The sequence below is a fragment of the Podarcis tiliguerta genome (genome assembly GCF_965153285.1).
Source record: "Podarcis tiliguerta genome assembly, chromosome: 12".
NCBI classification, from domain to species: domain Eukaryota; kingdom Metazoa; phylum Chordata; class Lepidosauria; order Squamata; family Lacertidae; genus Podarcis; species Podarcis tiliguerta.
In genome coordinates this window covers 13,260,360-13,277,010 of record NC_139545.1, presented here as the reverse complement: position 1 = coordinate 13,277,010, position 16,651 = coordinate 13,260,360, and the positions used below count along the sequence as shown (strand labels likewise).

The 16,651-nt window shown below is 40.0% G+C and overlaps 1 protein-coding gene across 1 annotated transcript in view; it reads right to left on the bottom strand.

Annotated features, from left to right (window-relative positions):
- Positions 1–355: 355 nt before the first annotated feature.
- Positions 356–16,651, bottom strand: part of TOPBP1 (DNA topoisomerase II binding protein 1) — a 28,869-nt gene continuing 12,573 nt past the window's right edge. Inside the window, exons 12-28 of the mRNA XM_083404647.1 lie at positions 16,057–16,229; positions 15,351–15,562; positions 14,271–14,560; positions 13,872–14,045; positions 12,972–13,081; positions 11,174–11,297; positions 9,023–9,166; positions 7,978–8,071; positions 7,441–7,633; positions 6,729–6,952; positions 5,434–5,600; positions 4,635–4,749; positions 4,321–4,484; positions 3,543–3,683; positions 3,097–3,186; positions 1,342–1,503; positions 356–624 (exon numbers count right to left, since the gene is read on the bottom strand). Of these exons, the coding sequence (XP_083260773.1) occupies positions 583–624; positions 1,342–1,503; positions 3,097–3,186; positions 3,543–3,683; positions 4,321–4,484; positions 4,635–4,749; positions 5,434–5,600; positions 6,729–6,952; positions 7,441–7,633; positions 7,978–8,071; positions 9,023–9,166; positions 11,174–11,297; positions 12,972–13,081; positions 13,872–14,045; positions 14,271–14,560; positions 15,351–15,562; positions 16,057–16,229 (2,619 nt within the window). The 3' untranslated portion in view covers positions 356–582. The remainder of the gene's footprint in view (positions 625–1,341; positions 1,504–3,096; positions 3,187–3,542; positions 3,684–4,320; positions 4,485–4,634; positions 4,750–5,433; positions 5,601–6,728; positions 6,953–7,440; positions 7,634–7,977; positions 8,072–9,022; positions 9,167–11,173; positions 11,298–12,971; positions 13,082–13,871; positions 14,046–14,270; positions 14,561–15,350; positions 15,563–16,056; positions 16,230–16,651) is intronic.

Genomic DNA, 16,651 nt, shown 5'->3' with positions numbered 1-16,651 from the left:
TGCATTTCATTCAATATACTGAAGTGCCTGGCTTCTAGAATTTATTAAGAATGCTGTACATTCCAGAAGTGAGGGAGCTCCTACAGGTAGAAGGTTCTGGAAGTCCAGGCTCCAGAAATGGAGGAATCCTCCATCACTGACCTCCAGCTGAGCAGAACTAACCTTCACAGTAAGTCCAACATCCTTTATTCTAGAAGTAAATGCAAAAGCAGCAGAAAAGGGATGAAAATATGCTATGGGGAAGCATGACTGGGCTCCACACAAAGGGACATAAATCTACTAAGAAAATAAAGAATAAATTTAAAATATTCAAAGAACCAACTTTACCCTGGCAGCAAAAATCAGTGGAGTCTAGTTTCTGAGCAACCAAATTTCATTTTAAAAGCAATATACACAAAATATTACAAAAACATTTAATGACCTTTTTATGTGGAAAGAAAACAAGTATAAATAGAAATTTGAAAAAATATTTTTAAGGTATCAACATACTCAGACTTGCTTTATCGGGCGTGTTTCTTCAGGAGATATCTGCTTCTAAGATAACCGGGTTTCATGTTCTCTGCCAGAAGCTGCTGCCTATCTTCATACCAGCAAACGATAACCTTCCATTTGAGGTGGTTGCTCCTTCAAAATAAGATTTTAGTTTAGTTTAGTTTATAAAGATCCAAACCATCACTAGTCCCACATTTCTTTACCTAGGACGTTCTTAAGGCGTGCCTGTTACCAAGACATGCACACCCACCCACAATAGGAACACATGCTTCCGGCTTTTAAGTTTTCCTCTCAAATATCGCACCCTTGAATTCATTGTCAGACATTCTCTTTCCCTACTTATTACCCTAGCATTTCAGCAGGAATACTGGCTAAAGTCTGCCCTGTCTGCAGACCTAGCCCTTTTTGCTTTTTGTTCTAACCAGCTCTGGCAAAGAAAAAGACAACATCCACCTGTTTTGAAATGTCATGTTTTAAGCTGAAGAAAATGGGTCAAGAGCAACATAATCATCACAATCTCTGCACCTGAGGCACAATCCATAGCCTTGGGTAGGCAACAGGTTTTCTATCTTTTTCTACCGCAACACACACGGCTTTCCTATTGGTCATACAAAGGGAAAGGCCTTATGGGAAACCTGTGGTCCTCCTGGTGTTCCCGATTTACAACTCACATCACCTCCAACCATTGGCCATGCTGACTACTGCCACTGGGAATTACCCCAGGTTTCCTAATCCTTGCCCTAGGCACACAAAATTCTGTGCATAGTTGCTGCAACAGCTTTGATTTTTTAGATGCGGCAAGTTTTCTTAAAAGTAACAAAAGTCACACTGTGCTACTGGCATGCAGACCTGTATAAGATAGTCAGCAATGTATTCTGGCTTCAGGCAGTTCACTCCATGAGCAGAAGCCTCTCCTAAATTAACTCTTAAATCCTCTGGCTTCAGTTTGTTAAAATCAGCAAAAAGATGGGTGGCTTCTCTAAAGACAGAGGCAGAATGAGCAGGCAGCACCTGTAATTTCAAACAGAGAGACACTGAATTACTTATATATATGGTACATGTGTACTATTAACATTTAAACTAGCCTTGCCAGCAGAATTTCAGAAGGTGAACCGCCAGCCCTGCTGGCAGCTTCCAGGATGGCCCTGGAAGTGGCATGCAAAATTAAAAACATATTAACTGTTACATTGTCAAAATAGGGTGCAGTGGTTGTACAACATCTCCACGTGGCTAAGCCCCCATGACTCTGTTCCTCTGACACCTTACCCTATCTCTAAGCATATTTTCCACTCCCCCAGAATACTAGGAAGGAAATTGGCTGGACAAGTGCCATTGATACTGCACAATATTACAGCACAGTGCAAAGGGTGGTAGTTCTCCATGTCACATGCAGCTTCCGAAACTATTTTTGAGCCTGTGTACACAGTGTCTTGTATCCAGTCTCAAAGAGCCAATGGCTAAGGAGAGAATGTGGAATTGAGGGGTCTGTGAGTAAATTACTTGCCACAGAGAACCTAGCAAGTGGCTACCCTAGTCTGAATTATACAGAAAAAAATCTACCTGTTCTGTTAAGAGGGTGTTCAACCATTACTTGAAAATATTCAGCTTTCCAGAATACCAGGTATTTCTAACAATTGAGAATTCAATCGTACCTTCTTATTAAATCCTTGTATTTAACAAGCAGTTTAAAGCAGTAATCAGGATGTAACTCATCTAATAGCAATTATGGAGGAAATATATTTGGGCTTACCAGACATATCAATCCCACATATTTAGCCAACTGAGTACCAGAAAATTATTATTATTTTTATTAGCTCTATTCCCCCACCTCATTTTCTGCAATGGTTTCTTCCATTTCCTCCCTCATATACATACATGAGTTTGTACATATAATACAATTGCAAATTTGGCACAAACAAACCTCCATTTCCCCCCATCTTGAGTATATTAGCTTTAAGTCTTGGTTTATTATTATTTCAAATATTTTTTTAAAGATCTCTTGCCATTTTGTTAGTTACATGAACTTGGAGAGATTGAAATAGAAAAAAGGTTGGTAAAATAACCATTGTCGTTATAGATAACTCCACACACACACACACACACACACACACACACGTTTGTGTTTAAATAGCTGGAGAGAGGTGTGAATGACCCTTTAACCCTCCAGATGTTACTGAACAACAACTCTCATCAGCCCCAGTGAGCATGGCCATGGATAGTGATGATGGGAATTGTAGTTCAGCAACATCAGGAAGGCCGAAGGTTCCCCGCACCTGCCTAAATTATTTGCTCAATTTTTACATAATACTTATTTGTAAAACAAAAATACTGATTGATTTCTCCTCCCGCCCCCAAGTGGATCTGGAACAATAGACACTACAATACTTTTAACTGAAATTAATGGAAAAATAACATTGGAGTACGCTTAATGGATGTGTGTTGCATCACAGGACTAAAAGTTTCTGGTGACACAACCGGTTCCTTGCTTTGGAACAATTCATCATTCTGATCTAATAAGAAATTTTAAGATACTATGTTCTTATGCAGAAAGCAGCAATTCAACACCCAGTGGCATCAATACTGGCAAATGAACAGAATACATACCCTTGCTCCACCTGATTCTAGAAGACGTTTGAAGCCTGCTTCCTTGGCTGGGTCAACATTCAAAATAACTTTCCAACCACGAAATGCGCCCTACAAAGATAGAGCTATTAATATTAATACACATGAACACATGCGTATAAAATGCCACAAAGAAAGTTTAGCAACACATTTTTTAAAGGTAGTTTAACAAGTTAGAATGCCTAACGTTAGTAAGTCAGAATGCTGTTTTACTATACTGAAGTACATCTCTTGACGATATAGTGATAGAACATACCTTTTTAATTCTTTATTCACTTTATTTTGTTCAGGAAAGGAATATTTTCAATTTTAAAAAATTAGGTAAAAATGAATTGCATCTCTCTTTACAGCCACAAAGTGTCATTCAGTCAATAAATAAAAAGCTGAGAGCTACTTTCAAAAAACCAACTACTCCTCAGGAAAAATACCTCAGTAATGCCAGCTTCCTCTCGCCGTCTTTGTATTATTTTCCTCCACCTCGTTGCTGCAACTGCTAAATTCCTCTGGGATTCAGTTAATTCAGATGCAGCACTGAGTATGGAATTACTTCCCCATTCAAAATCTTCCTCCTAATGGGTGGAAAGTCTCTTATTCACTGCAATTCAGTCAACAACATGAAACAAGAAAAATCCCCCAAACAAGCAACCTATAGTTTATAAACAAATAAAATACATGTAACATTTATATTGGGTGGCCTTTGAGATATTTTTTTAAAGGGAAAGTATGCTTTTAAATTACCCAAGTTCAAGCACCACTCAACCTAAATAATGAATTCTCAGCTTAAATCCATGGAGTAGCTAATTAAAGTGGGATTCAGTCATTTAAGACATTGAGGTGAGGCAATATTTTGGGTTCATTGTTTTCCCCTCATGTATATCCCTGCCTTTATTCCATGAAACTCAAGGCAGCATAGGTACAATTTCCCATCTAGACACTGCCCAGACCACATCATTTGCTTTCCGATCACATGCTGCTTTTGTAAATTATATCAGCTTCATTTATGCCTTTCCACCATCAATGGTGTTCTGATGTTTTAATCTCTGATATTTAAGTTTTGAATTTTGTATATTGTATGTTTTCATTTTGTAAGCTGCTTTGTGACACAGATGTGGGGAAAAGCAGGGTACACATTTAAAAACAAATACAAATACAACAGTAAAAGAGTTTTTTAAAACAGACTAAAATTTACTTAAAAGTATGCCGTACCGGTAGAAAGCGTTGTACTGTTCTGCATGCATCCAGGTAGGAGCAATGAAGTACCCACTTTCCAGCTGCCATTGAGGCCAAGAATTTCTCATTGCCAATAGGGTGCCCCACTATTGTGTGGGTACACCTAGGGTCAAAGCACTGCTTCTCAAGCACCACTCCACCTAAAGAATGGATTTTAAATATAGTTATTTTTACAAGCAATTCCTACTAGAGGAAGGTCAGACATAGAAAGTGATGAGGTGTTTTGTAGGCCACACACAACCACCACCAGCAGATGGAGCCCCAGTATACTCTGGTCACTGATTTCTTACCCAGCTCTTCAATCATATGGTAATAATCAATCCGTGCCTGAGGGCGAACAGAAGATAGTTGGAATCTGTACTCTTTTTTTGGTTCTTCAGCAGTCATTTGGTCTACTCTAATGACCTGAAAAGGTAAGTTTGGGGGAAAGAGGAAAGGACAAAAAGATGTCATTGATTCCCAGCAGTTTGTCCCATTATCCATTTAATTCAGTCATATTTTTTTAAAACCTGTATGATAAGCCCCTAGAGAGACTTGAGTTACATATTTGTTATTTTAAAAAATCACTTCGATATCTTTGCCCGAGTCTCTACTAATGGCAAGGTATACAGTAGAAGCTATTTATTCTGATCAAGTATAGCTGAATGTATTAGAGCTGGTCTATCTATATGAAATATGCATTATACAGTAATTTAGCAGGTAGCACAAAGTCAACAAGCACTACATGAAATTAAATACCTCCAGATATTTCAACCAATATGTCAAGACCCTTGAAATCTTTGCAAAAATCATTCCTGAACTCCTACTCCCCATAATGCAATTATTTTAACCGAACAAATCACAGGTACTTCTTTTCTTTCAACCTCTCCATTATTCTTGAGCTGGCAAGAAAAAGCAGGTTGCATATGGGATTTAAAGTAATTTCCAAGAAGCCACGGGGATAAAATATTTACTGTCTGCTGTGATCTATTATCTGTATGTTAATATTAAACTACTAACAACTTCAAATGAAAGTTCAAACAAACACTGGAATATAACTTCTCAATGCAAATATTAATATCTGAATCAGCATGCTGTCATAAGGCATACATTTGTTTTTGGCTGAGGAGCCACAGGAGGATTTGCCAAAGGAAAGGCAATGGCAGGAGCCAGCGGAGTTGGGATCAGATTATCTTCTTTCATGGGGATTTCTGGATTTCTACAGCCTGGAAGCTTTGGGACCTCAACCCAATCTGTTTTTGCAGGTTCATCAATTTCTACAAAGCAAAAAAACCCCCATCAAATCACTAAAGCAGGCAAATATAAAACTGAACAGTTCTCAAAGGAAGCCAAGCAGAAAATGAAAAGGAGAGGAAAAATAATGTATTATTTAAATCAGAACCTTCAAAAGCGGCAGCCACAATCCAAAACAAGTAACCCTGTTGGTTTTACTAGCCAATAAATGATCAAGACTGCAGCCTAAACTCACAGGAAATCCTTGTTTTACACAGGGGTTCCGTTCCAGACCCCCATGCATGTCGGTAGAGCACATGTAAGCCTGCTCCACACCTTTTTATGACTTTTGGGGCTACTTTCTGGTTCAGTGCCATGCAAGTGTGCGTGATCACATATCATTCAGATCACACATCATTGGGAGTCGCCAATGAGAACAGACTGATTGTAGAACAAAATTATCATGTATCCTTAATGCTTTTGAAGTGCCACATAAACTATACAAAGTATAAAAAAAATCTCTTATTCATAATTCTATCATGTGAACATTTGGTTAATCAAGCCCTCCTTCTATCCCTGGATACCTAAGACAGCTTCAACCTTTCCTTTGCCCCCATATTCTGTTCCAGGCACATCCTTAAGACCAATTTCTCAACTCCTTCCTACCCCTAAATATTTGGTGTGAGGAAGGTGTTTCAAATATACATGAATAAAAAGGCAAGGGGTTGTTTTTTAAATGGATCATCATTGGTATCCTCTGACATAAAGCAAGTATATAGTTAGCTGAAAACAAACTACTCTACACTGGAATACACAATTCCTGGTAGCAACAAAACTGTGTAATGATTAGATTGGGCCTAGCAAAAAATAAGAATAATTGTACATCAGATGGTAAAACTGTTAATGAATTCTTATCACTGTACCAGTGGTGGGGACTCGCATGACTGAGCACTATACAAAGGAAATCTTCATTATATATAGAAAACTATGCCTGAGCTTAATTCTAACCTAGACTTCCCCCAGACATGCAGCATTTAAAAACAAAACAAAAACAGGGAAACCTTCAATAATACAACTACACATCTACAGTCTTAAGTGAGCAAAATCCAGGGAATTTTTTTAAACATGAAAACCAGCTATTTCAACTCAATCACACTGTTTTCTCTTCTTACCCATTTCAGCAATTTCCGTATCGGTAAAGGATTTTGTAAGCGAGAGGTCTCCAGCATTTGCTGCAATAGGTTGAATTTGTTCAGAACACTGTGAGGGGCTGCTGGGCCACTGAAGGTTACTAGCAAGCCTTGCCCTCTCTTCTCTTGCTGTGGGGTCATCCCAAATAATCTGTTCACTCTGTGATGGCTCTGTGTTGACATCCATTGCTACCTGGTGTGACTGCCTAAGGACCAAAATGAACAATGAGGATGTGCACTGCTTTAATAAGTATACGTACAGAGTTCTCTGTACAGCAGAGTTGGAAAACCTCTGGCCCTGGTTTTCAGCTATGCTTTTCTGGAGCCGTTGGCCGTTTGAAGTCCAGCAACATCTGCAGAGTCACAGGTTCCCTAACCTTGTGCAACAGTAATGAAACATATTGGGTTAGAACAAGCTTAGGTTAGCTGGACTTAGGTTACAATGCAGCCAATGGGTTATTTAGTATCCTTTGCACTAGCATGGGAGAAGGGCATTCACAGCTGGGCATTTAAAGTTTCTGTTGCAGACACTTGCGCAGCTGATCAGACAAGTCACTTTTCTGTTTAGAAATTTGTCATTCAGTCACACAAGCAGCTGTAGCAAAAACCTCAGAAGACACCTCTGGCTGCCTATGCGTAGCTTCCTAGGATGGTAGCCCAGAAATCCAAGATGTGTTCACATGTCACATAGTACCTTAGGGCTTCCAAGACTCGGCTACGGCCGTTACGAACAGAACGAGGGCCATCTGGAGTTGTCGGAGAATTGTCGAAGCCGTTCCTAGACAAAGATTTCCTTTGTCCTTGAAACTTTGCTAGTGATGTTGCAGTCATGATTTCCTGTAGCTGCCTTTGAAAGTTCTCCCTCATTTCCAGTGTCTGTGTTAAAACTGGAGGTTCAAAAGAAATGTAAATAAGTAACAGCTCTTTCTACTTAAAATATGTCAAATGCCATGTAATAAAAGCCATGTGGGCCCCTTCTTCACTGCTTATTAGTTACGCATACTTTGCCCTTCCATATTCCGTACATTTCAAGAACTCACTGAAAATTCTGCCAGTCATCCTAAGGTCCCAGGGGTGGGTCACACAAATTAAAAATACAACATTAAAAACAGATTACAATCACAAGAACAGGGTGGGTTCCAAAAGGTCTGCGTAAAGAAGTGCGTCTTCAGCATATGGCAAAAAAGGATGGTAGATGCCAAACAATACAATAATGCAAACAAACAGTTACCTCCTTTTGATGCATTTTCTTTTTCGACAGAAACTGCCTCAGTCACTTGATCCATAGCAACATCTTCTATATCATTAGCATCCAATGACATTTTCTGAAACAGTTGATGTTCAGGTCTTACACAAGTCATATCTCAGAACAGAAAAAGTATGGCAATTTGTCCCGTGTTCATTATTGATGCAAGGAGAACTGTATACAAACTTTACTAATAAACCCAACAAAAATATTCAACAGTCCAACAAAAGCAAATCTACTTCCAGGTTGTCACTATGACATTAACACAGGAAGTTGCCTTATACCAAGTCAGACCAATGGCTCACCTCGTTCAGTACAGTGGTACCTCGGGTTAAGAACGTAATTCGTTCTGGAGGTCCGTTCTTAACCTGAAACTGTTCTTAACCTGAGGTACCACTTTAGCTAATGGGGCCTCCCACTGCTGCCATGCGATTTCTGTTCTCATCTTGAAGCAAAGTTCTTATCCCGAGATACTATTTCTGGGTTAGCGGGGTTTGTAACCTGAAGCGTCCGTAACCCGAGGTACCACTGTATTGTCTACACTAGGAATGGGGAACCGATGGCTCCCCAAATGTGTCTGGGCTGAAACTTCTATGTCCCCTGAACACTGGCCATTCTAACTGGGGAGACAGTGAAGTTGAAGGCAAACAACATATGGAGGGTCCCCACTTGTGGTCTACACTGACAGCAGATCTCCAGGGATGTTTTCCAAGCCTACCTGGAGATGCGAGGGCTGACCTACATGCACCACAGATATTCTACCATTAAGCTCTGGCCTTTCCTCCCAAGTAGCTGAATGTGGTCATATAGCAGTCAAATAGTTTAGTCCTTTTACTTTCATAATGTTGTGGACACTAACTGCCATATCTACAGTAAATTGAAACTTTCGGCATTTATTAGATTACAGAATTAGCATAATCTAAGTGAAAACAATTGCAGAAAGCCATTCACTGCTCTGTTATTTATTCATCCAGGTTAAGGTTACCATAATGATTTTAAAACATACACACACAAATTGCATCTACCATACCTCGTCTTCCTTCCCTGTTTTTCCAGACGAATCTAGCCGATCTGATAATCTGTCATCTTGAATACCACTAATATTCAAACTCATTTTAGGGTTATATGTGTAAGGATAGAGAGATTCAGGCAGCCGTTTATATTCTTGTGCACTCTGGAAAGAGTTAGTAGGGAGAGGAATTAATGCTACAAACTTAGAGCAAGGAAGTGAGCAATTTTATTTTATTTTTGTTAAGGAAACATTTCTTTTTCTGCCCAGCCAAGAATAAATAGGTTCCTCAAAAATGTTACTTTGCTGGTAAAACAAACAATTCTGTGGCACCTTTAAAATTAACAATTTTGCTGCGGCATAAGCTTCCATGAACTAGAAACTGTTTCACTGGATGCATGAAATGTTTATTCTCTGTTACCAGAGATGGGGGGGGGGGGGAGAGGTGGGACCCTCTGGGGAGGGTCTCTTCGCAAGGCAAAGACAGTGAGGCTTTGTGAAGGCCTCCCACCTAACAGCTTTCATGTGGGTTAGAGAACCATCAGCAGCCACTGCTTCCCCACACCTCAGCTGCGCAAGTCACACGAGTTGCAGGGACAGCGCGGCTTGCACAGTTGACATGTGGGGAAGCGGCGGTGGCAGCGGCTGCTGCTCTACCCTGTACATCAGCTGTCAGGCGGGAGGCCTCAGCAAAGCCCCGCTACGCCTCTGGCTTGCAAGAAAACCGTCCCCAGAGCCCAAAGAGGATGCCCTCTTTCGGCTCTGGGGAAGGTCTCCTCGCGAGCCAGGAGGACTCACCAGGGTGCTCCCAAAATAAGCAATTTCAGTTGCATGCACAGAAGTGTGAAACATAACCTTAGCGTAAATTGTGCGTTGCCTGCACGCCACTTAAAAATGATAGTAATTAAGTGATAAACAGAGGCTTTAAAATAAAAGGAAAAGCCTATCCAGGGCAATGGAGCAAGAGGATAGATGAGCGGGGGAACTCAAACTGGGAGCCGCACAAGTAATTAAGGACAGAAGACAAGAGAGATGAGAGACACCTGAGTTGGAAGACAAATACACTTTGGAGAGCTGAAAGAAAGACAGGAAATGAACTGAAGGGCTGAATGGTAGAGGAATAGATATCCAGGAAAATGTGCTGTTTACAGTGTATGTATTTCTGGCTGCCACTTTGCAGAGTCTTCTATTATTTCCTTTTTGGTCCCACGCCAATCACTGGCTACTTAGTACTGCCACACCAATGGGAACAGAACTGCCCTTAGAATCACAAATACAGTGGGACCTCCGGTTACGAACTTAATTCGTTCCAGAGGTCCGTTCTTAAGCCGAAAATGTTCTTAACATGAGGTATGCTTTCGCTAATGGGGCCTCCTGCTGCTGCCGCGCCGCCAGCGCATGACTACCGCTCGCATCCCGGGGCAAAGTTCGCAACTAGAGGCATCTACTTCCAGGTTAGTGGAGTTCGTTAACCAAAGCATTCGTAAGGACAGTCCGTAAGACGAGGTTTCACTGTATATTACTCAAGAGTACAAGTTGCCAATGTGGTGCTTTCCAGATGCTGGGCTCCCAACTGTCCTCAGCCCCTAGCTAGCGTAGCCAATAGTAAGGGACAATGAGACTTTGAATCTAACAAAATATGGTGGCTGGCATACTGGCAACCGCTGACTCAGAGGCTGTGTTTCTCACTTAATAGCACTTTCACCTCATTCTCTTTTAGTGCAGTGCTTCAGCGACATACTGAGTAGCATACAAAGCAGCAGGTGACAAGTCTTGCTGAAACACAATCAAGCTTTTGAAATACAGATGGACCTTAGAAGAACTGCAGTGTAAGCACACAAATATTGCCAAGCTACATTTATAGATATATGAAACAGAAGTAGCACACGTGGCACTTTATTTGCTGAACCCTTATATTGCATAGCCTTATATTGCTTGTAGACTGGCATGCCCAGAATACTCCTTATGAATGATATCCAACTTAACTCAGAGTAGGCTCACTGAAATCAATTGACTTTAGCCTTAATATGATTAATGTAGGCTGTCACTCCATATATGCCCAATTTTTAAAACAGATTCAACTCACATTAAAAAAAAGAAGTCAGTAATGACATGTTGTGCAACCTTCCCCTTTCCCCATCCTTGTGTTAGGAAAAACCTGTTTCTCCATACCTCCAAAAGCCAGTGTTCCGACACTACATGTATGCCCCTTTCTTTAGCAGATTTGTATTCCCGGTTACTATCATTTTGCCTTCCTTGGTAGATAAAATGAGTTACAGTTTCATCAAAGCACCACCTAAAAGATACAAAAGACATGTTAAACTCCACGTTAAGTGATTTCCAGTTCTGGGAATGGGGGGCGGGGTGACTTGTGGTTATCATGATGCCACCTCAACATTACTAACACCTGCACACACCCCAAACTGGAACAGCTCTTAGAAATAACATCCACCATCATTGCATGTAGGAGGGTCTCACCCCGAGAAGACCAGGGATGCTGATCATTTTCTATAGTAAATATGCCAATAATATTTTTTTAAAGAATCAATCAGTCAACAAATATGGTGATTTAAAACCATACTTCGAGACCATGATCTATTTTTCAGGAACGTAAAATAAATGTCCACCTGGTAATTCAAACTGAAAAGTCACATTTTGATGGACATCTTTCTAAGGTAGCGCAGGAAGCTGCCTTATACTGAATCAGACAAATTCACCCATTTAGCTCAATGTTGTTTACACACACTAGCAACGGCACTCCAGGGTTCAGGCAGAAGATATTTCCAGCCAATGCCAGAGCCTGAACCTGGGACCTTCTGTATGCAAAGTAGATGCTGTACCACTGAACAATGGCCCTTCCCAGGGTTATTCACTGTTACATTCAAAAACTGGAACAAATTTAATTAATTTATTCAATCTTTCTCAAATGAGTTACAGGTCTGCAAGTTTTATGGTCTGCAAGTTACACAAAACAATCACAGAAAGTCTCAAGCTTCCATTGCATTGATTCCAATAACTTACAAGGCACAGCCACTTATCAACAAATATAGTATACTGAATGCGACCACTTCTCATATGCATCATATCTATTAATTTGTCCCTCTCTGCACTATCATTCCCATCTAGTTGGAGTTTGTGGGGTTTTCCACTTATACACCCAGACTTTTTTTTTTTTTTTGAGATTTTAATAAATTTGTTATTAGAGATTTCATATTCTTTGACACATCAGCTCCTATCCATTAAATCAGCGTAGAGCTTAATACCAATCATAGCCATATAACACCAATTATTTGTTTCTAAAAGTCACATGTCATCTGGCATTCCCACCACATATGTAAGAAATTGGCATTTATAGCTGAAGGCTTCCAACACCTGAAACATGCATCTACGTGAATTTTATTAAGCCTAGCAAGTGTCAGATATCACCATAATAGTATATATTGAGCTTTCTGTATTGATAAGCTCAGTGAAGAGTTCTTTACTGAGTTCCAAATCATACTCCATTTTTGTTCAGATACAGTAAATCTGAGATCTCTTTTCAACCTAGATCTAGTTATAGGTTTCCTTCTTCCTTAGCTTCTGCTCATGGTTTGTTTAGAGAGAAACAAACCGTAAGTCCAAGGTTCGGGTGACACAAGCCAGATAATGGCTGTTTTTCCACCAGTGCAGCAGGGGTGAGGAATATGCACCAGCATACTGTTCATTCACATAAAACCACAATTTATTTTACCTATGGTTCAGTGTGACTTGTGAACCAGCCCAGTGAAATAAATTGCCTTACCCTCCAATTCCTCCCTCCATTTCCCTTTTTGCATTATGTGTACTAGACCGTAAACCTGAGGGCAGGGCCATTTCTGCTTTTTATCTTTGTACAGCAACTAGAAAATTTTAGGCACTTGAACCATTATAATAATTTCAAAAGCTAGATGTCAAAGTCTTATCAGTGAAGAATTCTGTTAACTGCATATACCTGTAATCTGCTCCAAGGGAAGCAGCAATGGCATTCAGCTCGCTCTGCTTTTTACTGAGCTTCTTACTCACACATATGACAACATCCGCTAGAGGCTTTGGCTCCTCTTCCTGTTCAAAATAGAATTAGCAGAAATGTAGTTCAGGGTCACATTTTCAAGGGTGAATTCACTTGCTTGTTTGTAATGTAATGAAAGAAAAGTTATTCTCCTTCCTTTCTCCTTCAATGCAATAGTTCAGCAATACCAAATTCATGAAAGTATCTCGAGAAATGTAGTGCCAGTTATAACAGCACTGATTATTTGTTAATAATTATAATAATTTATTTATTTATTGTATCCTGCCCTCTCCAGCCGAGGCAGGGCTCAGAGCAGCTAACATCATAAAAACAACACAATATGCATAAAAACAGACATCAATTAAAATACATCTTAAAATTAATTCAGACAAGTTAAAACCTGGGGAGGTGGCAATTATCAGGCTGGAATTGAGAGTGATTGATACTTGCCAGGACCAACTATTTCCACTGATCTTATAAGGACCTGTGAGCGGGTTAAAGGATTTGGGGTGGGGTGGCTGGGTGGGAGTGAACTGAGGCAACCCCTTCCACTGCCCATTGATAACAAGTGATTGGCAACATCAAATGAGACAACACTGGTCATCTACATGTTCAGGAAGTACAGGCGGAGCCCATGGCTGGCTTGCAGATTAGAACCAAAGTGTGTAATTTCACTTCTTCCAGTTGACACACAACCATGGTCACATCCCTCCTCTCCCCACGGAGCCATGCTTATTTCCAAATGCCATTTGATTTCTGCTGCGTTTAACCAATCTTTCTGCACAAACAAGCAGCACCCAATTTATGCTATATTTGCCCAATAAATCTAAAACCCAAGCCTACCACTTGTTGAGTTGCAACTTTCAACTGAGGGCTTGCAGTGAGAGCAGCTGCTTGCCGAGTGCTGTTTGCCAAAGCCACTTTTAAGTTCCTGCCAATGACTTCTGAAAGAGGAGTACTGAGTTTTCTTTTTTGTGGATTAGAGCTCCCTGGAGTTTCCAAAGCTGCTAGCGCATCCTGAAAAGCAATTAAAATGCACTCATTTAACTGTGCATAGGTTCTCTGCTCAAAGGGATTTTCATGCAATAAAAATGTTTTACAAGTTATTAAAAGTAGTTTACACATTTCTTCTAATTCAATGATAAATCATAGTCGTCATCTAATAAATAAACTGGGAATAGAAAGGAGGGGGATAAAAGAGGGAGGCTGTTATAGGACAAAGAAGATTTGCAAGGTATTTACCTTTACATCAAAAGAAGGTTTGAACAGCTTGTCTTTAGATAAAAATTTAGATGGTGTGTCAAGATCCAGGGATGGTTCCTTCTGTACTGGTTTTACCGCTTGTGAAGGGCTTGGCTTGTTACCAATATGATGTGAGACAACCCTCTGGAAAGCTTTACTCTGGAACCGATTCATATCCAGAGGTGTCACAGCTGTTCTTCTCCCAATTTCAAGGAGACTGCTGGGATGGTCACGTGTATTTGGAGATGCAGAAGCCGTCTCTGCCTCAACTGGATGATTTGTGAAGCACTCTTATTTTTGTTGAGTAAAAAAAGAAATATTAAAATTAAAGCACCATCATTATTTTTTACTTATTTCTTTTGAATACAGTTTTTGTAATAGAGCATCTAATTAGGTTTTTTTAGCTAACAAATTTTTCAGCTTCTGTATGGTGCTTTTCTCCTTTCACAGATGGAAGTGAACATTCTAGGCCTTTTCTGGTTGTGTCTTACAACAGAGAAGGACTGTGCAATTCAGCAACTATGCTACCAAGACTTGGGGGGTAGAGGGAGGAGAAAGGAATTTCACTTATAGTGAGGGTTGTGTGGAAATTAGGGTGATGAGTGGCCACTTATATGTTTGCCCTGGTTAGCCAGGGGTTTGGGGGGGGGGGAGGCACACAGATAATTTATCCAGATGAGCAAAGTCAAATTGCAACTCATATCCATCATTTTAAATATTTTATTTATTGAAACAAGGAATAGATTAGAATAGAATAATTGAATAGATTAGGAAGCACCACGTACAAGTTCTAAGTTCCTAAAAAATCTCTCTTAAAATCTTACAGTCTTAATACTGAATAGCTCCAAGAATGGAGTCTAGGGCAACATAAATAACTTAGGTCCATTGATTTCAATGGCTTTGCTCCATTGATTTCAATGGCTTTGCTCCCAAGTAATGTTAGATCACTCATAGCATTTAACATATCAATATGCTGCCAGTAGATGCTCAGGATTAGGATGTCAACAAGTAAGCACAGAATACATCTGCCTTACGCAATCATGCTACTGAACACACCTACAAAGCTTCAAATGAACCAACCTTCAGTGTCTACATTGTCAATCAGGAACTTGCTGTCGTCAGGCTTCTTTCCTGTCCTTGCAGACTCCAGCAGCCAAGCCATGGTAACAGCAGGAAGGTTCCACTTCTTGGCAGCTTCATACTTCGAACCTTCCGGCTCTTTCACCACCAGGTGGGTGCTGACAAGCATTCCTTTCCTTGGGTTGGCTTTTCTCACAAAGAATTCTTGCACTCTGTAATCAAAGCCAGGCGACATTTCCATACCAAGCCACACTACAACATTAACCTTAAAATAAGATCTGAACGCTACTTCATATATGCTCACAATATGCTCGCCTCCTTAAGACAAACATGGTGATTTGAAGTAAAAGTGATAAATCACAGTGAGTACATTTCAACAGCAATTTCCATCGCTGAGTTGATTTTTTAAAAAAAAGCTTACACGTTTTCTCCTCTCTCCAAAATCTATGCACTAATTCATGGGGAGGGTTGTGTCCCTTTTGTATCAGAGGGAAAGTCTTGCTTTTTTGTTCCTTTTTAGATGTGTTGTTTGAGGAAATATGTTAAACTGCTCTGTATTTTTGTACGTATTCTGTATTTATAGATGTATCAAACTGTGGTGGGCCCTGGCTCTGAGCAACAGATTCTTACCCTTTTGACATTTCGGAGGTGAAACATTACAACTTGATTGTACAAAATTAACAAAAAATAAAGTCTTACTACATACCTTGCCCCAAGCAAATGTGCCAAATATATTAAAGAATCTCTTTCTGCCCCATTAAACTGACTGAAAGACAATACACATTGTTGTAACGGAGTGTTTCCTTCCTTCACTGGCACAGGTGTGAAAAGTGGACTCGACTGGGGATCTAATAGGGACTGCTGCTCCACACACGTCACCTAAAGATGAGGAAATAAAGATTAACCAATAACCTAGACATTCTTTCAACTACAATACAGAAGATCTGAGACAACAAACCACTGAACTCTATATACAATGTTGCTGGCATCCATCTGTCTTGGGAGACAGTGCAATACACTCCAACTTTCCGGGACGGTAGTAATGCGGTTACACATATTTATTTGGTAACTGTCTAGTTGTTTAATGCAACTGGGAAATTAAACTATGGTTCAGTACATAAAGCTACTATTTATTGTTTTGTAATTGTCATAGTATTTGGCACCACAATTCATCTGGTTTATTCAGATGTATCAAGCAATTAACTGTAGCAATTGCTGGATGACATTTGTTAACCATCTTCCAGTGAGTCTCTGGGTTCAGTTTATGAATGTGGACAGATCAAATATCTGCAGCACAGTAT